We start from the raw sequence: 19,855 nt of genomic DNA on the forward strand, positions 1-19,855 counted from the left end.
GTGCAGATAATGTTAGGCGACTATTTCATAGAGTACACAAAAAAACACATCCATCCTGCCATGATCGTCTCTATGGACGCCGAGAATGCGTTCGACAGGATAGAACCAAGCTTCCTTCTTGAGACCATGAGGGCCATGAATTTTGGTGAAAATTTTCTGTTTCAGTAGGACCCTATTCGTCGCCCCCAGATCGCAGATCTTAACAAATGGGGTTCTGTCGGACGCCTTCCCCTTATCACGTGGCTGTCGTCAGGGCTGCCCTTCCTCTCCCGCGCTCTTCTCAATTGCAATAGAACCACTGGCTATTTCTCTGCGATCAGACATATCCATCACCGGCATAAAAATTGGAATGGAAGAGCATAAACTCGCACTCTATGCAGATGACTTATTAATATTTATATCTCAACCTATCACATCATTTCCCTCGTTATTGACTAATCTTAAAAAATACAGTGCTGTATCGGGATACAAAATTAATTACTCTAAAAGTGAAGCTTTTCCAATCAACATGACAAACCATTACATAAGTCTGCTTCCAGTTCAATTTAAATGGTGTACGGAGGGCTTCAAATACCTGGGAATCACTATCTGTAGCACTTGTGACAAAATATATGAAGAAAATTACGCCTCTTTGCTTACTAAATCTAAAAAAGAGTTACTGAGATGGATGGACCTCCCCTTATCACTGATTGGCAGGATTAATACAATAAAAATGAATCTATTACCCAAATTTATTTATTTATTTATTTATTCCAGTGTATACCACTGAAGGTTCCTATATCCTTTTTCAAGGAATTAGACAAATCACTTACTTCCTTCCTGTGGCACAACAAAAAAAAAAAACGAGAGTCAAACTCCTCACATTACAGGCACCTTATTCTAAAGGAGGCTTGAATCTCCCAAATTTTAAATTGTATTATTTGGCTGCATAACTTCACGCTCTGTGGATGTGGTTTCACTGCAGAGCAGATGAAGTAAAATGGATGTCAATCGAACGACATGAATTACAGGATAATCTATTAACAATCGTACCATTTTTGGAATCTAAAAAGAAACTAAAAACAATCACTCAAAACCCAATAATTTCTGCTACATTTAACGCCTGGCAGCAATTACACACATCAGTTGGACAAAACATAAAATTATTGGTAAATTCTCCACTCACGAACAATCCCAACATTCCAGCAGCCTTGGCGGATGGAATTTTACAAAACTGGGTGAGAAAAGGAGTAAAAATTGTTAGTGACCTTTACACTAATGATGTCTTTTTGAGTTTCAGTCAAATGTTAGAAATTTATGATATACATAAACGTAACTTTTTCAAATATTTACAAATTAGAAGCTGGATCAAGAGTCAAACTAAAGATAGTTTTCCACACAGACCCGAGGAATCTTTACTTGAAAAATGCATTTTTAACTCCAAACGCAATAGAATTAAAGGTTTAACATCTACAGTGTATAAAACCATAATTGACAACTTACCGGATTATGCCAGATATACAAACAAAACAAGGTGGGAGTCTGATCTTGGGTGTACTTACACAGAGGAGAATTGGAACAGATTATTGGAATTGGCACAAACAAAATTGGTGTCTTCTAAACACAGACAAATTCAATTCAACATTTACCATAGAACATATTTTACACCATATAGGTTAAGTAAATTAGGAAATGACATCTCTGATCAATGTCAAAGATGCACAATCTCTGTCGGAACTCTTGTGCACATGCTATGGAGTTGTACCCGTTTGAAACCATACTGGACTCACATCATCGCAGTAACCTCTCGGGTTTGTGGACAGGCTCTGGAAGCCGACCCTAGGATTTGGTTACTGGGGGACGTAACCTTACTGAAGGTGAACTCAAATAAGAAGCATTTTGTGTTACTAGCAGCAACGGCTGCCAAGAAGTGTATCCTGGAGGATTGGAAGAGTGTCACCCCCCCCAGCCAAAAGCACTGGGCTAATGAACTCCTGTCATACTGCACACCAGAAAAAAATCTACATTCTATCCGAGGAAAACTAGATGACTTTGAACTGACTTGGACTCCTTTTTTGAACATCCTGGCCCAACTTGACATGACCACAGACTAGATGTAAATCTATGCTTATTACTGTTTATTTCTATTTTTTATGATTATATAATATCTTGCTTTGTGGAGAGAAGGGTTTTTTTTTTTTTTTTCGTTGTTTTCTTTTTGTTTTTGTGTTTTTGTAAAAAATGAAAACTATAAATAAAATATTTAAAAAAAATTAATAATAATAATATATACTCCTGTAAAAATTATCTTGTCTGCTTCTATAAATGGTGTAAGCTATGTGGTAAATTCAACCAGGGTACTTATTTTGTATTTAAGTTCCATTTCTTACTAAATGTCTTTTTAAAAGTATAGAGAGATTTAATGAGATTTAATGTTATGTCATTTTGTTCTTTATTAGAAGTTATCCATTACTCCAGTCTAACAGATTAAAGATATATGTATGTACACACACACACACACACATATATATATATATACAGTATATACACACATATACATAGTATATATATATATATATATATATATATATATATATATATATATATATATATATATATAATACACACATTAATCCATTTTCTGATGTGTTACTTTTGATATGCCTACAAAGCATACTGGAGGTGTCATTAATTTATTATTTCACAAGTTCTCAAAAAAAAAAAAAAAAACGAGCACGTAGAGGTATAGATAAAATCATTCTTAAAGGAAATCCTGCATTACAACATTTTCTGATGTGTTATTTATGAAATATGGTACCCAGAACATGCAACTATATGTGCCGACAAAGCATACTGGAGGTGTCATTACTTTATTATTTCACAAGTTCTCAAAAAAGCGAGCACGTAGAGGTATAGATAATTTCATTCTTAAAGGAAATCATGCATTACAACATTTTCTGATGTGTTGTCCAGAAGCCATCTAATAATTTAAAAAGATATATCATAATTCACCCAGACAACTAATCTATGGCACCGATTATAATGAGTTGTCATGAAACTATAATGGACATGGGTGTTCATAGGCTATATCATATGCTTCTTACCTACAAATAACGGGATAATCCAGTGGTGAAACATCTTTATGCTTGAAATCGATTAAATTCTTCAAGCTTAATCAGAATTACTGTGGTAAGCTTTAAAACAATAAAGAGAATAAGTACACAGAATAAACTTTCTATGTTCAATGACAGCAAATATAATCAGAACATACAAAGTAATTATGTGTGATCAAATGATCTTACCTATGGTAGTAGCACTTCAAGGACAAACTAAATATTATGTGCATCCTCTTTATCCAGAGCACCTTTAATGCGTTAGCTTCAGAAAAAAAAGACAAAAAAAGACAAAAAAAAAGAAAGAAAATGGATTAATGTGTGTGTGTATATATATATACATACATACATACATATATCTTTAATCTGTTAGACTGGAGTAATGGATAACTTGTTGAATTTACCACGTAGATTACACCATTTATAGAAGCAGACAAGATAATTTTTACAGGAGTATATATTTTTACTGTTAAATGAAAAATGCTGCCCCGGTCCACAGCCTCATAATTCCCATACAACTGTTCCTTAAAAAAAAAAAAAAAAAAAACAGCCAAAAGCACTGAGGGGGAGGGGTTAACAACCATCCAACATTTTTAAGGTGGAACGAATAGTTCGACGAATTAGGAACTGGCGAAAGTAACTGGAGTCACTTCAGTTCTAAAATAATAATAATGGAAGGCTACTAGTAAAGCTGAATCTGCTGGCCCTGATTGGCTGCGGGGGTGTCCCGTACGCGTGCTTTGGATGCCGATGACGTCACCGCTCGCTCGCGCCGTCTCTTCCGTCATTGTGGTTCAGCGTGGTGGAGTCTTCTGAGGTGAGGAGAGCAGTTCACGGTATTTCTCATATTTACACAACCATCACACACACTTTATTCAGTTTGATTAAGCGACAGGCTCATTTCTGTATTGTTTTCATCGATCACAGCGATACTTGTGCGTCTTTTCTGGCGTCTTCCTTCTGAAATAAACATTTAGTGCAGCAGCAGCGAGCATGAGGAGAATATGTTGAGTTCATTCAGACCTGAGCGAGTTTGTGTTCGTTTGTGTGATTGACTCGATGTTTGGAGTGAGAACTGTTACTGAATGTCAAGTTAAAGTTTGAGATCTGTGAGGGGAATCGATCCCAAGTGTTGCTGTTGCCGTTTTCATGTTTAACTTTATTTATTATTGTCGACATTTATCTTTGGCAGATTACATTTACTTATTAAAATTGATGTAGACAATATTGCCACCGTATGAGTAATGAACGTGGGAAATATCAAATCTAAACATGCATGGGGATATAGATAAATATTAGGCTAAGTTTGACACAGTAAACGTTAGGCCTACATTTTCTTAATTTTTAAGAGTTTTATGACCATTGTCAGTTTCTGTACGTATGAGTAACATGTTAATGATGGAATTACTTTATTGCAATTAATAGTTATAATAAAGTCAAACTATGTTTAGATTTACATATTATGGTGTTGTAGTTATTTGCCTGAAGAGGTTCATGAAGAGAGGTTATTTAATTATTTTGTTTTATTATTGATGATTTATGTAATGTTATATTTTGAGATATATTTCAATATAGCAGTTTTACAGGCATTTATCATGTATCCTGACTCAAATAATGTGTGTTATTAGTCATTAGTAAAAAAAAATAGATGATCTGCTGATGATCCTGAATGGCTTGTTGAATGAGTGTTGATAGTCTGAGGCTCATCAATATTAACAGATCTGCTGAAAACACTCTTTATTTCATGACAATAGTTCCTGTTTTCACCTCATTTATTATGCTGATGTCTTCAGATCTCCTGTAAATTGACACTTAAAGCTCATTTCATTGGTGTCAGCAGACTGAGGGGATTTGTTGCTTACTATACGTTTATTTCTGTCTTTATGCTTTTATCTGTTTTCCTTACCATTATTTATATTTGGAAGAATTTCAATTATTATATTCTTTTCTATAGTTCTAGATACCTGTATTTTAATGAAGAAGCAGAATAATGTTAGGATTAGTAATAAAAATAATGAACTGGCATCAGTTACTGTACGATAAATAGATAGACAGTAGGGTAACAGTTCACAAAATTCACGGTTCGGTTCGATACGATACACTTGTGTCACGGTTCGGTACGTTTTCGATACAGCAAAAAGAAAAAAATGCCAGAGAAATTTCCTTGATTTAGTTTGAAGCTTTCTTGACATGACACCTTGTGTTTCCTCACCCCCTTGAAGATTCTCTTTCTGGCGTTCTCTATACCTTCTCATCCTTTCACGGGCTTGTTCTTTCTGAATTTCTTTCTTTCCATCTGATAGATTTTTCCTGTACTCCTTCAATCTCTGTTGCTCTTCCAATCTATGCAGTTCATATAATTCAGGTTTCTGCTTTAACTTAGCCCGGTACCTCCGCATTCCAGCAGCAGCTTTACTTGTTCTTGAAACCACATCTGGACCATTCTCATTCCTTGGCAGGTTTCTCTCTCCTCCAGGACGCTCCATGGAGCGAAGCCTCAACTTGAGGAGACCTGCCATAATTTCTGAAAAAAGTAAATAAAATAAAGAAAGGCCATATATGTAAGAATGTATGTTTGCAAAGGATATGTATAAGTAGGGGTGTGCGATATGACGATTTTTGATCGTGGACGATTAAAATGTCTCCACGATCTGCTTTTGAAGAAATATCGTAGAATCGTGCATTATATCTGTTCTGGCGCCTGTCCCAACATACTGAACAACGCGACGTATATTCACATAAAATGTTAACGCAGCGGAACGGGAGACTGCAGTTCACAAAAGTTTATAATTTGCATGTGCTTTAATGCCTTGTCGGTTAAACATTTAATTCGCGTGCTGATGCGCTGTTCTAACGCGTGCAGTTCTCAGCTCGTAGCCTACATGTGAAGCTCACATGCACTAAAAAGCCTGTCTACCAGCGCCTGGATTCTGGTCTAAGTTAGGTTATCTTTCGAGTCTTATTGTGCTTATACTGTTAAATACACACAAGGTTTACATAAACAAAGTCGGTTATGTCTAAAGTGAAAGCAAACTTGAAAAAATCTGCTTGTCTTAGACGCGTCGCGCGCAACTCTTAAAGAGACAGTAGCAATAGTAAACACGCTGCCGCTTGTCCTTAAAGGGATAGTTCACCCAAAAATAAAATTTATCTCATCATTTACGCACTCTAATGTTGTTCCAAACCTGTATTAATTTCCTTCTAATATTTTCTAATATTTTTCTAATATTAATATTTTGAAGAATGTGGCTATCCAAACTGTAGCTGGTCCCCATTGACTTCCATAGGAGAAAAATATACTATGGTAGTCACCGGGGTACATCAACTGTTTGGTTACCCACATTCTTCCAAATAACTTTTATTTTCAACAGAAGAAAGAAACTTATTCGAGTTTAAAACAACTTGAGAGAGTAAATTATGATAATTTGAATTTTTAGGAGAACTATCCCTTTTAATGTTAATAAAACAACAAAATGCAAAGAGAAAATCACTCACTGCTCTTGACTGATAACTTTAATAGTAGCTTTAATAAGTATAAATGTATAATTTATACAGTGAAGTCTGTTTTGTTTTATTTTCATATTTGTTCATTTAATTACTTTCTGCAATGCTACTGTTAAATACACCTACTGTAGCTGAAAACATAAAGCACTGTTTAACCTATTTAATTTGTATATTATGTTGTGTATGTGTAATGTGTATCTTTAATCTTAATATTTAATAACAAAGAAAATAATGACAAATATTTTTATCTTTGCCCCTGTCTGCCATTTTTTTATTTTTATATTTTGTTACCTAAGGCTTTGTTTTTAGAATTATGGACATTAGATTGGCTGTAATGCTCAGTCACAAAATAGTAAAACCAACATAAAACGAATTGTGATAAAATCGTTAATCGTGATTTTCCTGAAAAAAATCGTGATATTTTTGCCATATCGCCCACCCCTATGTATAAGAGTAATGACTAATTATTTTTTAACACTTGAAATTTATAATTGTTTAATTATATGCTCTGAACACCACAGCAAACTTAATTTACAGAATAGCTGTATTATTTTTTGAATACACTTCTTAAATTAAGAATCTGAAAAATGAATGATGACTGTTAGTCTCCATGTTCATGTCAATTACAAGATAAGGATATTATCTTCTCTATGATAGGCTGCAATTTGCATAGCCTGATTTACAGAATATGATGCTGCATGAATGGTGGCCTACAAAGTATTTGGAAAAGTTTTTTGATTTCATATTAGGCCTGCCGGTGTGTTCCTTTTAAAATAATGAATATAGGCTACTTCAGACATTTATTAGGCATGGCGTGCTAAATATGATTAGGAGAAATAATACACAAAACTATAGGCTCATTCTACAGAAACGTCCACTTTTGGTATGGCAAGATGTCTTAAAATTGATTTATTTTTCTAACATTTAAATTTACACCACATTATTAGATTACCCTTTGACTTAATGAAAATGACAGCTTGATTTTTTTTATATTTTTTTGTGCATTTATTTAAAGACAGCATGTACCATTTTTTTTGTCACTGGTGTTACCCTACTTCTTTGGCAATATTAAAGGTTTTTATGAAATATTATTTATAAATTTTCCAGCACATGTAGTCAGTTACCGAAAAATAATAATAATCCAACAAATAAGGAGATATGTTTTATTTATTGTAATCAGGTTTGTTAAAAGTGTGCTTGAATGAGCTTAGTTCGTTTGCACAACCATGTATTTCCTATAACAATGAACATATTTGAAAACCAGTTAAAATCAAGTAATGGTGCAATCCTTTAAATCTTAACTTTTGAGTGTAGCAGAATTAAATGGATGTAAAATTATTATGTCACATGTGACATTGTTTAGATTCAAGATGAATGGCGTGCTCAATTCCTTTTAAGTTTGATTTGGGTGCTCTTCGGTCCAAGGTAGAACATCTTAAGAGGCAGTGTAGAGAAAAAAAATATATAGATTGGATTTTGGATATGGAGATGGATATGGAGATTTTTGGATCTCCATAAATTGGATATGGAGTTTCAAAGCAATGGACTATCCAGGATTAAATGAGATAGATTATAGACCTTTTCTGTGATTTTGTAACATTGTTCTTTCCTGTGACTACTCACTTTTCATATGTATTGTATATGTTTATGCATATGTTTGCATGAATGTGTACATGTGTATGCATGAATGAATATATGCATGCTACCTGTTGCTTGTGTTTTTGCTTACATTGTGACCAACAGCTTTAGTGCTGAGAATCATGTGAGAGGCGTGCCCTAGTAATTTACATTTACATTTATCATTTATCATTTATTCATTTAGCTGACGCTTTTATCCAAAGCGACTTACAATTGCTATATATGTCAGAGGTCGCACGCCTCTGGAGCAACTAGGGGTTAAGTGTCTTGCTCAGGGACACATTGGTGTCTCACAGTGGATTCGAACCCGGGTCTCTCACACCAAAGGCATGTGTCTTATCCATTGCGCCACACCACACCTATATGCATGCAATTTATGCATGCTATCTGTTGTTTCTTTGTTTATTATTGTGACCAACAGCTTCAGTGTTGAGAACCATGTGAGAGGCGTGCCTTAGCAATGCATGAATATGCATGTTATCTATTGCCTGTGTTTCTGTTTATTATTGTGTGACTAATAGCTTTAGTGCTGAGAACCATGTGAGAGGCGTGTCCTAGCAATTACCTGCAGACCTTCAATACTGATTGTCAGCACCTGTGTGTTTGCTTCTACCTGTGTGTCTTTGTCATTATAAGATCAGTTTTTTATCTGCTTCACTATGCCCTGAAGAAGGCCCCATGCCGCTACGCGTGGGCATTTTAAAGTTGTCCATTTAGGACATGTCATTTTTGCAATAAAGACATTTTAATTAAGGAGTGCCTCGGGTATAAGAGATTTTTTTTTCTCTACACTGCCTCTTAACATGTGACATTGTATTGACAATTTTTTACCACAAAGCTAGCTAATGTTTAAACTAGCTTTATTGTGTGCCGTCAGTGCGGAAAATCTGCGTGTGTTCCTTAACATGCCCAGTTCAGGCCATCCTTAAAAATATTCTTGTTTGCCGTAACCCGACCGACCCAGTCAATTTAGGTCCGACCCAATTATTTATTTTTTTTCCCTTTTAGTCCGACCGACTTGCCGATTGTAAACTTGCGTTAAGACCGACCGATTTTTTTTTACTCTTCAAACAACTAATACAAATGCAATAAAATGATATTAATTATATTTTATTGTGAATAAATAGGCGTACATATAGGCTACAAACGTAGGCTACGCTCTTTCTTTTAAATAAAAACCCGTGGCGTCATCTATGATTATAAGGGCTGTGTAGGCTGTAGGCCTATGCGAAATGAAACCGAAATCGCGACACTCAGATCCATGAAAAATATGTTTTAGTAGGCTAATTCTATGAATTACACTGCGCAAACCAAAAGTAGGCTATTATACCCACCGGATGAAGAGGGATTGGCTCTCCACAGAACATAATTTATAGCCTATTCATTTTATTTTATTTTTCGTGTTCGCATTTATGAGGAAGAAACAATGTTACGGACGTGACCGCTCTGAAAGCAGCAATTAAAACTTCACAGAGATCTCAAACAGGCATTTAAAACACCAAATATTAAGAATGGGCATATCAAGCAAAATAAAATTCGATGATTGATCGAAAATTGTATCTCTCCCCCCACATGCTCACCGGCCACGCTCCGACAGTAAATTTCTCTGTAGGCTACTGTCTAATAGGCCTGTGTTGTAGCCCACAGTCATTAAAAAACGATTTAGTTTCATATTCATGTTTAAATAAAATAATATTTATTTTTTAAATTTCATGTTGATTATATGAAAAGTGAATAGCATGAATAAGATAAGATGATCCCGAAAATATCGGAAGACAAATGGAGTAGGCAGACATGATTTTAACCACTTCATTAAGTTTGTTTTTGTAGAAAGTCTGTCTTTAAACTGAATTTCGTTTTGTATTAATTGTATCTTAATTTTGATCAATGTTTCATCAACCATTTTCATGTATTTAATAAATAAGAGGTAGGCTAAATAAGGCAATATAATCAGGACACGGAGTCGCCGGCGTGTGAACTGGAGCTGGTCTCTTAAATGAACCGAAACTCAGCGTATAAGCTACTTGCCTCACAGACCTGAGACATATATATATGCCTGTATATAAAAAAGCATGAAATGTACACTTTTAAACAAAACAATTCAAAACGAAAGAAAACAGACTGCTCTCTGCTTATGTAATGAAATGTGCATTTCTCTCTGGCGCGTTCACTAGGCTACTGCGAAGATCGCGTCAGCATCGTCAACTTCATCTTTGACACAGAAAACACTTGTTTATTAATAAACAATTGAAATGTCTCCTTGATATATTTGACATACTAATAATCATCACTTTTCCCAATTCTGACAGCTTAGGTGCGTTATTGGCAGCGCTCCCGTTACATGAATAGGCCTATAATATTACCGCTATAATATTATTCTTTGGTGTTCAGTTTATACAGGTTTTCTAATTGTTATTTAATATATATATATATAGCACGAAGTTCTGGAAAACTGTCAGTGAAGTCCCGATATGCAAATTTGACCAAAATTGTACATTTTTTTTTTACATCGACTCTCGAAAAAAAAAATATAGACCGACCAACCGACCTTTTTTTTTTTTTTTTTTGCTGTTATGGCAAACCAAGATATTTTTAAGGATGGCCTCACTGTTGTTTAAAAACATATGCCAGGGTTCACCAATCTCGGTCCTGGAGGGCCGCTGTCCTGCAGAGTTTAGGTCCAACCAGCTCCAACACACCTGTTTGAAAGTTTCTAGAATGCCTAGTGAGACCTTGATTAGCTGGTTTCAGGTGTGTTTAATTGGGGTTGGAGCTAAACTCTGCAGGACAGCGGCCCTCCAGGACCGAGATTGGTGAACCCTGACATATGCGATTGACGCCGGCAGTTTATTCTAATGGCATAAGTGAGATTGTGTTAACGCACTATTAACGTGTTAACTTCGACAGCCTAAGCTATATTCTTACGAACATTGGACAGAAAAAAAAAAATCATCGATGTTGACTTTCATGAACAGCTTATTGAGTCAAAAATACGCAGAAAACAACGTTCGAAGTTGGACAGACTGAAAATTTTCGTCTAATTTACGAACAAGATGTGCAGAATCTGTCGAAATGTATAAAACCACCATTCATACAGCTCTTTCACGATGAACACGACGCCGCTTTCGGTCCAAAACCACTCGCAATCATCCGACTTGCACACTATTTTATCCTTTCTCACCACAATGATCCTATTTAATGTTTACTTAACCAAAGTTTACCACTTCGTACCATTTTAATGTTTGTAAACTTTTGGACAGAATCCACAAACTTACCCACATTCGTCGAGATCCGTGAAATCCTGTTAACTCTTCCTCCCACGCAGAGCGACCGTGACCTAGACAATCTTATTTCTGACATGAGAACCGTTGAGACATTAGGAGATGGAAATTCAGCATCAGAATGAAATGTACGAGCGTTATGATTTTTGGACAGAAAATCTCGGCCCCTGTTTTATCCCGATTTATTAACAATTTATCATGTAGCAACGCATATGAAAATTTAACTTACACAAGATGTTTTTATCGTTTTGCTACTGATAGAATTACATGGAAAAATTATATCTCTGCTTCCTTTAGAATCATAGTTTAACGTGCGTAACTGCTTGGACAGAAAGTGTAACGAACGTTAGTAAATGTTTCCATTGCCTCGTGGTGGATTAAGGGTGTGACAGTCGTCAATGATTTGTGTTTTTCCTATTCCGTACTGGGGATGGCGCTGTTGAGCGTATATATCCGGGGGAACCAGGTAGGAAGTTATTTAAGGAAGTGTGATTGCGGCTCTCTCTCTCTCGTGCTCTCTAGCCTTTGTTGTCAGGCGCGGGTCATTCCAGTCATGGCCACGCTAACGGATGGCTTGTGAGCATTGTTGTTGTAGCCCGCGTTGCATTGATGTGTTAATGCTGCGGTCTTTTCCTGTTTTTAATGCTTACGATTCAGATTTTGAGGAATATGTTTCCCTCATTGAATTTTTGGGAGTTGTTTAGAGCGATTCGGTGATTTGCGTGTAAATGGAGCGTTTGAGAGAGAGAGAGCTTTTTCCAATCCAGTTATGTTGTGGTTTAGACGCTAATTCAGGGCATTATAGGTAGTATGTTTTGAGGAGGTTTTGGTGTAGGGAGGGTTTTCTTTTGGTGTTTATTTTGGCGCTCGAGTTGCCGAATTTTCCTCTGATGCGGCTGCTTTGTTGTATTTTGATTCATTTATTGTTGTGAGGTAATTAAAAGGTAAATGTTTCTTGCATTGCAGTTAATTATATGAATTCTTTTTTTGATTTATTTGTCATTCATTTATTGTTGTGAGGTAATTAAAAGGTAAATGTTTCTTGCATTGCAGTCAATTATATGAATTATTTATTTGATTTATTTGTCATTCATTTATTGTTGTGAGGTAATTAAAAGGTAAATGTTCCTGGGCCTGAAATTAATTGGTGATTTGTTTAATTCGTTTTTTTCCCCCGTTTTATTTCTCTTTTGAATTTTATGTATTGATGTACTGAATTGTAATATGACTGGAATTGAATTTGAATCAATTTTCTTGTGGTTCCTTGTTTTGTTGCTTCATAATTGACTGTCATCCCTATGTGTTGTGGGAAAGCAAATTTATTAAAATGTTTAATATAGGTTTACATTGAATTTAGCATGTTAAGGTTAGGTATAAATTATGATTATCAGAGTTTTCTAGCAAAAGACTCTGGTCAGTCCTGTTTTACTGAAACTCTTGGAGTTTGTGTTTTAGCAAGAAAGTCCAGCCAGTCCTGTACTCGGGTCTCAGTGTTTGAATAGATATGCTGAGTGGATTAGGGTGGGCAATGCTCCCAGTTTAGAACCGGTTCCTAAACCTGTCTTTTTCGGTTCCTGCCCCTAAATGTATATAAACTGTAAGAGAACATTCACGTTCAGACTTGGTGACTGCAGCTACCGACAGCTCGTGTTCTCAATAAAGAATCCTGCTGAAGAAACAACCAAGTCTCCTGGTCTTTCGATTCTAAGTTCACAACAGTGTAGTGTTTCTAATGAGGGATTAATTAAATAATTGTGGTGGTTTTTACCCCTGGCGCCCGAACCCAATCCTTTAAGGCCAAATACCGTCTCAAGGGAATTATACTTTTAGTGTTAGTAGTAGTATTTTGTAGAAGACACACCAAAATAAATGTTATGCGCCAAAATTCAGGATTTTATTAAAGGAAATGAAAGAAATGACTCAGGAAAAATCCAGATGCACTGAATGTCCCACCCTGACATCCGCAATTTCTGGGGACGGAAATAAAATAAAGTCTCATTACATGATAATGCCAAGGCTTAGTGGGATAAAAGTAACTTTATTATTTCTTACATCTATCTTTAACAAAATAGTGAACTAAAAATAAAAAATGACAACAACTGGGTATTATTCAATCTATATTGTTCATTACACCCCTTGTGGACATAAACTGTGGAATCGCCCAGCTAAACTCTGTAGGAAAGTGGCCCTCCAGGACAGAAGGTGCCCATCCCTGATATATATTATGTTTTGTCAAAAATAAAGTCATCAACTAAGATGTTATTATAGTGTTTGTTCCAATGTAGGCTATATCAAACTAATGAATCCTTTACTTTGAAATACGTATGATAAAATGTATACTTTAGTTTTTACAAAGAAAGATTACACTGGAAATATTGTTAAAATTTTAATTGTTGTTGTAATTGTATAAAATTTTTAATAAAGCAAAAAAATATAAATACAAGGATAGATAAACAAAATCTTAAAAGGTCAATATAAGCCTTCTCTTTAAATAATTTTTATTGTGTTTTATTAGTGACACATTTGGGTAGAGAATATATTCCAAAACTTTCTGAAAATACAGTATGAGAATTAACTGCACAATTACTAGAAATGTTTACCTTGGATATTATACAATTTGCAAGCACAATTTGTGAAAACAAAACAACAACTGTGAACCAATTTTGTATATTTTATTTATATTTATATTTATATTTATTTATTTATTTTGTCCTTGCATTCTTTCTTGTGGCTCAGTGACACACCTGAATGAAAGGCTCATTATGTTTGCAGCCCATTATGCGAGTCGTTGTCTTCTCAGGTGAGAACCACTCAATATTCATGATGCGCATATTGCCTTTCCAAACAAAAAGTGTCTTACAAAATTTAAATCAATGTATTGTTTTATGTGAATGATTAGGCAGGATGATTTTCAGATCATTTTGAAGAAAAAACTCTAGGCAACAACATCCATTATTTAGAAGTCTTGTGGACCTATTTAGTATGTGTTTTGTGGCCTTATTTCAGAAACTTTCATTTTTTGTTTTTTAAATAACCATGCATAAACATTATTCTCTCAAAAATACAAACACGTATACATGTTGCTCACATATTATGGTAGCCCTGTTTGTGCTAAATAGAGTGTAATTACACCTTTGCCATCAGTGTCTGCTTGTTTATTTAAACTAAGTTGTCCTACAGCAGATGCACGTCGCACCGGCGTCCAACGACGTAACTTCAGCAGAGCAGCTAGCTGTCTCTTTGTTTCTGTGTTGTCGGTCACTAGCGCACAAGGCAACGCTGTGTGCATCTAATACTCATGGGAGTTGTAGTGTCGTAGTGTCACTCTGCAATATAGCTTATTTCAGATGCCTTTCGAAAAGACTACAATTAATCAACCCGCCAAAGTGGCTAGTTGGAGTGACTGTGTTACCTGCCACAAGCAAAATCCACCCGCATTTGGCTGGTTGGCGGGTGTTAATGTCAAGCCCTGATGCTGCTGGTATATTATTGTAGCAGAGTTTGTGCTGAATACAGTGTCATCAGACTTTAGCCATGAAAATGTCACAAGTAACAGAAATAAGCACAAATGTCAGAGCATGTCAGAACACCTCCAGGGCCAGAAAACACCTCAGACCCCAGAGGGTTAATAAGTTATTTTCCAGCTAAAGTTAGTTTTGATTGATTCGCTTCCGTCGCAACGATCATTTGTTATTAAATTAGGGGCCGCTAAGACGACACCATTCTCTCTACACAGACTTTAAACGTGAACCTGTGATAAATGCTGATGATGCTCACATGCGCATTAAGAATTGGTTCTATAGTTATGTGCGTTTGAATATATGTGTGCAGGGTTGTAATTCCCTACAAACCAAGCCTAAACAAAGCTCTTTCCTTATAAATTTAGATACAGAATTTTATTTTTTGTCACTTCGGGGTAGGTACGCGAAATGAATTTTCCCAATGACGCCTTATCTGTAGAGTGGTAAAGGGATCCTCCATAGGGAGAGACTAGTTGGCACTTCAGGACTGCGTTGTCATCGGGTCCAGGCGAAGGTCCTTTGTCAAATCTGGATACGGCCTGTATCCGGCAGGCTGCAGGAAAACCTTGGGATAAACAAAGACACTAAAATTAGCGTAGATGCCAGTCTTCTTATGATGTAAGGAGTACATCAGGATTTATGGGAAGTGCTTTGTAAGTAATCAGCAATATTTAAAGGGCACCTATTATGCCCCTTTTTACAAGATGTAATATTGGTCTTGGGTGTCCCCAGAATGTATTTGTGAAGTTTCAGCACAAAATACCCCACAGTTAATTTATTATAACCATTTGAAAATGTCATTTTTGGGGCCTGTTTTAAAAAGAGCTGTTTTGGTGTGTACCACCTTAAATGTAAATGAGCTGCATATCCCCGCCCTGCTGGACCCAGATGATGAAGAGAGGCCGGCACAGAATAAACACGAAAGAGAAAGGACTAAACGTCTCGGAATGGTTATTTGATACATTTATGTACTTACAAAGTTTTAATCGCGTCCCCTTTGCAATTATGGATGTGCAACACACACACACACACACACACACACACACAAACAAATTGTGATAACTTTCGCGCAATTTTTTTAAACTAACTTAACGTTACACACACGCTTATGTGGCAAATATGAGAAGATGGCTAACGTTACAGAACCAGAAAACATATCCTGCAGGGAGATAGACGTTTATATACTGTCTATGGAGATAGAGGTATTCATTTTACATTTGTTATTGCTGCAAAAAATAATGTATGTGACATAAAACTGTCTGACGTTGTTTGTTGAGACACTATGACGACAACAATAATAGCTTTAGACGCATTTGTTGTTGAACTGGCTGACATCGATTGAAATGACTATTTGCTCAAAAATAATAAAATACACTTACTTCTTCTTCTGGAGGTGACGTTGGATCGCGAACAGTAGGCAACGATCCACACTTGAGGATTAACTTTGACCCTCGTTCACTAAACAGTCAGTCAGAAAATCATTCTTGTATTTAGGAAGTTTAAGTGGCGCCTTTTCTTCATAAATAAAATCCATCCGCTGCGTTTTCAGTGGCTCTGATGTCAGTGAAGACTAGTATGTCCATTCTTACATCCCACAACAGAACACCTAAGTTACACTTCTTATGAGACATTACCGGCTGTCGTTGAAACAATGGAGGATGGTGTACAGATCACCGAGGGCGGGGTCTATGCCAAAACCAGACTGTCAATCAAACACGTCGGTGGGGCTTAGCTCAATTCTACGTCACAGTGAGAGCAATCTTAGAACAGGGTGTTCTGAGACAGTGCTTGTGATTTATTGAGATAGTAAAAAAACTACTGGGTGGATTTTTATCATTCTAGGGTGGTTTTGCTCACACAATGCCAACACACATTCATGTTCAAACACCATGTAAAAGTGAATTTTGCATAATAGGTGCCCTTTAAAAATGTATGCAATGTTTATTAGGGAGCCAATGCAGTATTGACAGAACCGGTCTAATATGGTCATACTTCCTGGTTCTAGTAAGAACTTGAGCTGCTGCATTTTGGACTAGCTGTAGTTTGTTTATTAAGCGTGCAGGGCAACCACCCAGTAGAGCATTAAAATAATCTAGCCTTGATGTCATGAACGCATGAACTAATTGTTCCGCATTTGTTAATGAGAGCATATGGCGTACATCAGGGCTCACTTTCATGTCCTTTATATTTCTCTTTGAATTTTTTTGATGTACTGAAAATTAACTGTAACATTTGTTTCTTTCATGTCAGGCCTGATGGAAGTGGAGGAGGAGAGTGAAGAACTGAGTGAAGTGAAGGAGGAGAGAGAAGAACTGAGTGAAGTGAAGGAGGAGAGTGAAGAACTGAGTGAAGTGAAGGAGGAGAGAGAAGAACTGAGTGAAGTGACAGAGGAGAGTGAAGAACTGAGTGAAGTGGAGGAGGAGAGAGAAGAACTGAGTGAAGTGGAGGAGGAGAGTGAAGAACTGAGTGAAGTGAAGGAGGAGAGAGAAGAACTGAGTGAAGTGACGGAGGAGAGTGAAGAACTGAGTGAAGTGACGGAGGAGAGTGAAGAACTGAGTGAAGTGAAGGAGGAGAGTGAAGAACTGAGTGAAGTGACGGAGGAGAGTGAAGAACTGAGTGAAGTGAAGGAGGAGAGTGAAGAACTGAGTGAAGTGGAGGAGGAACATCATGTCCAACCGAAAAGCGTAAAGCCGTTCACATGTGTTCAGTGTGGAAATAGCTTTACAAACAAATATCATTTTGAGCGTCACATGAGAATCCACACCGGAGAGCTGTTCAAATGTGATCAGTGTGGAAAGGGTTTCACAACAAAACAACATTTTGAGCATCACATGAGGATCCACACTGGAGAGAAGCCATTCACATGTAATCAATGTGGAAAGAGATTCTCATGCAAACGATATCTTAAAGAACACATGATGATCCACACCGGAGAGAAGCCGTTCACATGTGATCAATGCGGCAGAGCATTTCTTAGTGCATCACACCTGAAGGAACACCTGAGAGTTCATACGAAGGAGAAGCCATATTCGTGTTCTGTGTGTGGAAAGAGTTTTTCACAGCTGCAAAATTTACACACACATCAGAAAATACACACTGGTGTGAGAGACTACATGTGCTTTGAGTGTGAGAAGACTTTTATTACTGCGGACAATTTAAAACTGCACCAGAGAATTCACACTGGAGAAAAACCTTACAAGTGTTCACACTGTGACAAGAGATTCAGTCAGCCAGGACATCTGAAAACACATGAGAGGATCCACACTGGAGAAAAACCTTACAAGTGTTCACACTGTGACAAGAGATTCAGTGAGTCATCATCTCTGAAAACACATGAGAGGATTCACACTGGAGAAAAACCTTACAAGTGTTCACACTGTGACAAGAGATTCAGTCTGTCATCACATCTGAAAACACATGAAAAGACACATACTGGAGAAAAACCTTACAAGTGTTCACACTGTGACAAGAGATTCAGTCTGTCATCACATCTGAAAACGCATGAAAAGACACATACTGGAGAAAAACCTTACAAGTGTTCACACTGTGACAAGAGATTCAGTCAGTCTTCAAATCTGAAAAAACATGAAAAGACACACACTGGAGAAAAACCTTACAAGTGTTCACACTGTGACAAGAGATTCAGTCGATTAGAACATCTGAAAAGACATGAGAGGATCCAGACTGGAGAAAAACCTTACAAGTGTTCACACTGTGACAAGAGATTCAGTCTGTCAGCACATCTTAAAACACATGAGAGGATCCACACCAGAGAGAAGCCACACACGTGTGATCAGTGCGGGAAGAGTTTCTCTATTAAAACTAACCTGAAGCGACACTTGAAGATCCATGCAGTGGAGAAACCACATCACCGCATGCATCGTTAAAATAGTCCAACAGACTACAGTGGCTGAACCTCAAGTTTATCAAGCGATGAGAATACTAGCTATTTGTGTTTATCAAGCGATGAGAATACCCCATTCTCCCGTAAAAAAAATGTAATATTTACATATGATTTGACAGTTTACTTGTAAATAAATACCTAAAATATAAAAGGAGTGCATCATGCCTGACCCCTACATGAACACTTTTGGTTTTGTGACTGTAAGGCTCAATCCCAATTCACCCCTTGCCCCTACCCCTTGGCCCTACTCCTCCGTTTTGCTCGTTCCCGTGAAGGGGTAGGGCTGTCTCAATTCTCTTTTGGTTGGAGGGGTAGGGGTAAGGGGAAGGGCCAGATAGCCCTTGAAACGAAGATTTTTCGGGACCACACTTCAAACAAAGGGGTATGAGAAATGTACCTTCATACACCGGCTACAGAGGCAACATGACTGGCAATAATCATTTTCTTTACGGTCATGTTCTTCAAAGAAACGGTTGCAAAAAAATCGTTAAAGTTACAATATGACGCATAAAAAGCAAAAGTTTGAAGCGAAGTGGATGCGCGAATGAGGGGAATTCGCATCCACCGCGCCGCGCTAAACGCCTCATTCGCACAGCAAGACCTCCAGACGCGCGTAAACGCGTCTTATCATTTAAATCACTCGTGCCAGACGCTCTATTCGCGTTTGGTGTGAACGCAGCATTAGGCGTCGAAGATATTGTCATCTCCGTTGTTTTCTGCAAACTTCAGAAGAAAAATGCAAAATAATAGCTGTAACTCACGCAAGACTACAGCTGACGACGGCATCTTGGAAGTTTGTGATAAACATTGGCGCATCTCCTGTGACGTAGGCGCTAGCGACGATGTATAATGACATGTAACGGTGTAGTAGTGGTGTCCCATTTCTTAGGGGAATATTTTCACCCCTACGCCTTG

The 19,855-nt window shown here is 36.9% G+C and overlaps 4 protein-coding genes across 5 annotated transcripts in view; all 4 read left to right on the forward strand.

Moving 5' to 3' along the window:
• The window catches only part of LOC307156367 (uncharacterized protein), a 1,306,365-nt gene that overhangs the window by 849,925 nt on the left and 436,585 nt on the right, over positions 1-19,855 (forward strand). The window lies entirely within an intron of this gene.
• LOC307156201 (uncharacterized protein) overlaps positions 1-19,855 on the forward strand; it is a 127,642-nt gene that overhangs the window by 93,219 nt on the left and 14,568 nt on the right. The gene's annotated exons all lie outside the window — the stretch shown is intronic.
• The window catches only part of LOC307156000 (uncharacterized protein), a 279,400-nt gene that overhangs the window by 17,662 nt on the left and 241,883 nt on the right, over positions 1-19,855 (forward strand). The gene's annotated exons all lie outside the window — the stretch shown is intronic.
• Positions 3,879-19,085, forward strand: LOC307156081 (uncharacterized protein). Its single transcript, XM_079867289.1, has 2 exons — positions 3,879-3,928; positions 17,287-19,085. The coding sequence occupies exon 2, from the start codon at positions 17,292-17,294 to the stop codon at positions 18,921-18,923; it is 1,632 nt and encodes a 543-aa protein (XP_079723415.1). The 5' UTR covers positions 3,879-3,928; positions 17,287-17,291; the 3' UTR covers positions 18,924-19,085.

This window comes from Squalius cephalus (genome assembly GCF_949319135.1).
Source record: "Squalius cephalus genome assembly, chromosome: 1".
Classification (NCBI taxonomy): Eukaryota; Metazoa; Chordata; class Actinopteri; order Cypriniformes; family Leuciscidae; genus Squalius; species Squalius cephalus.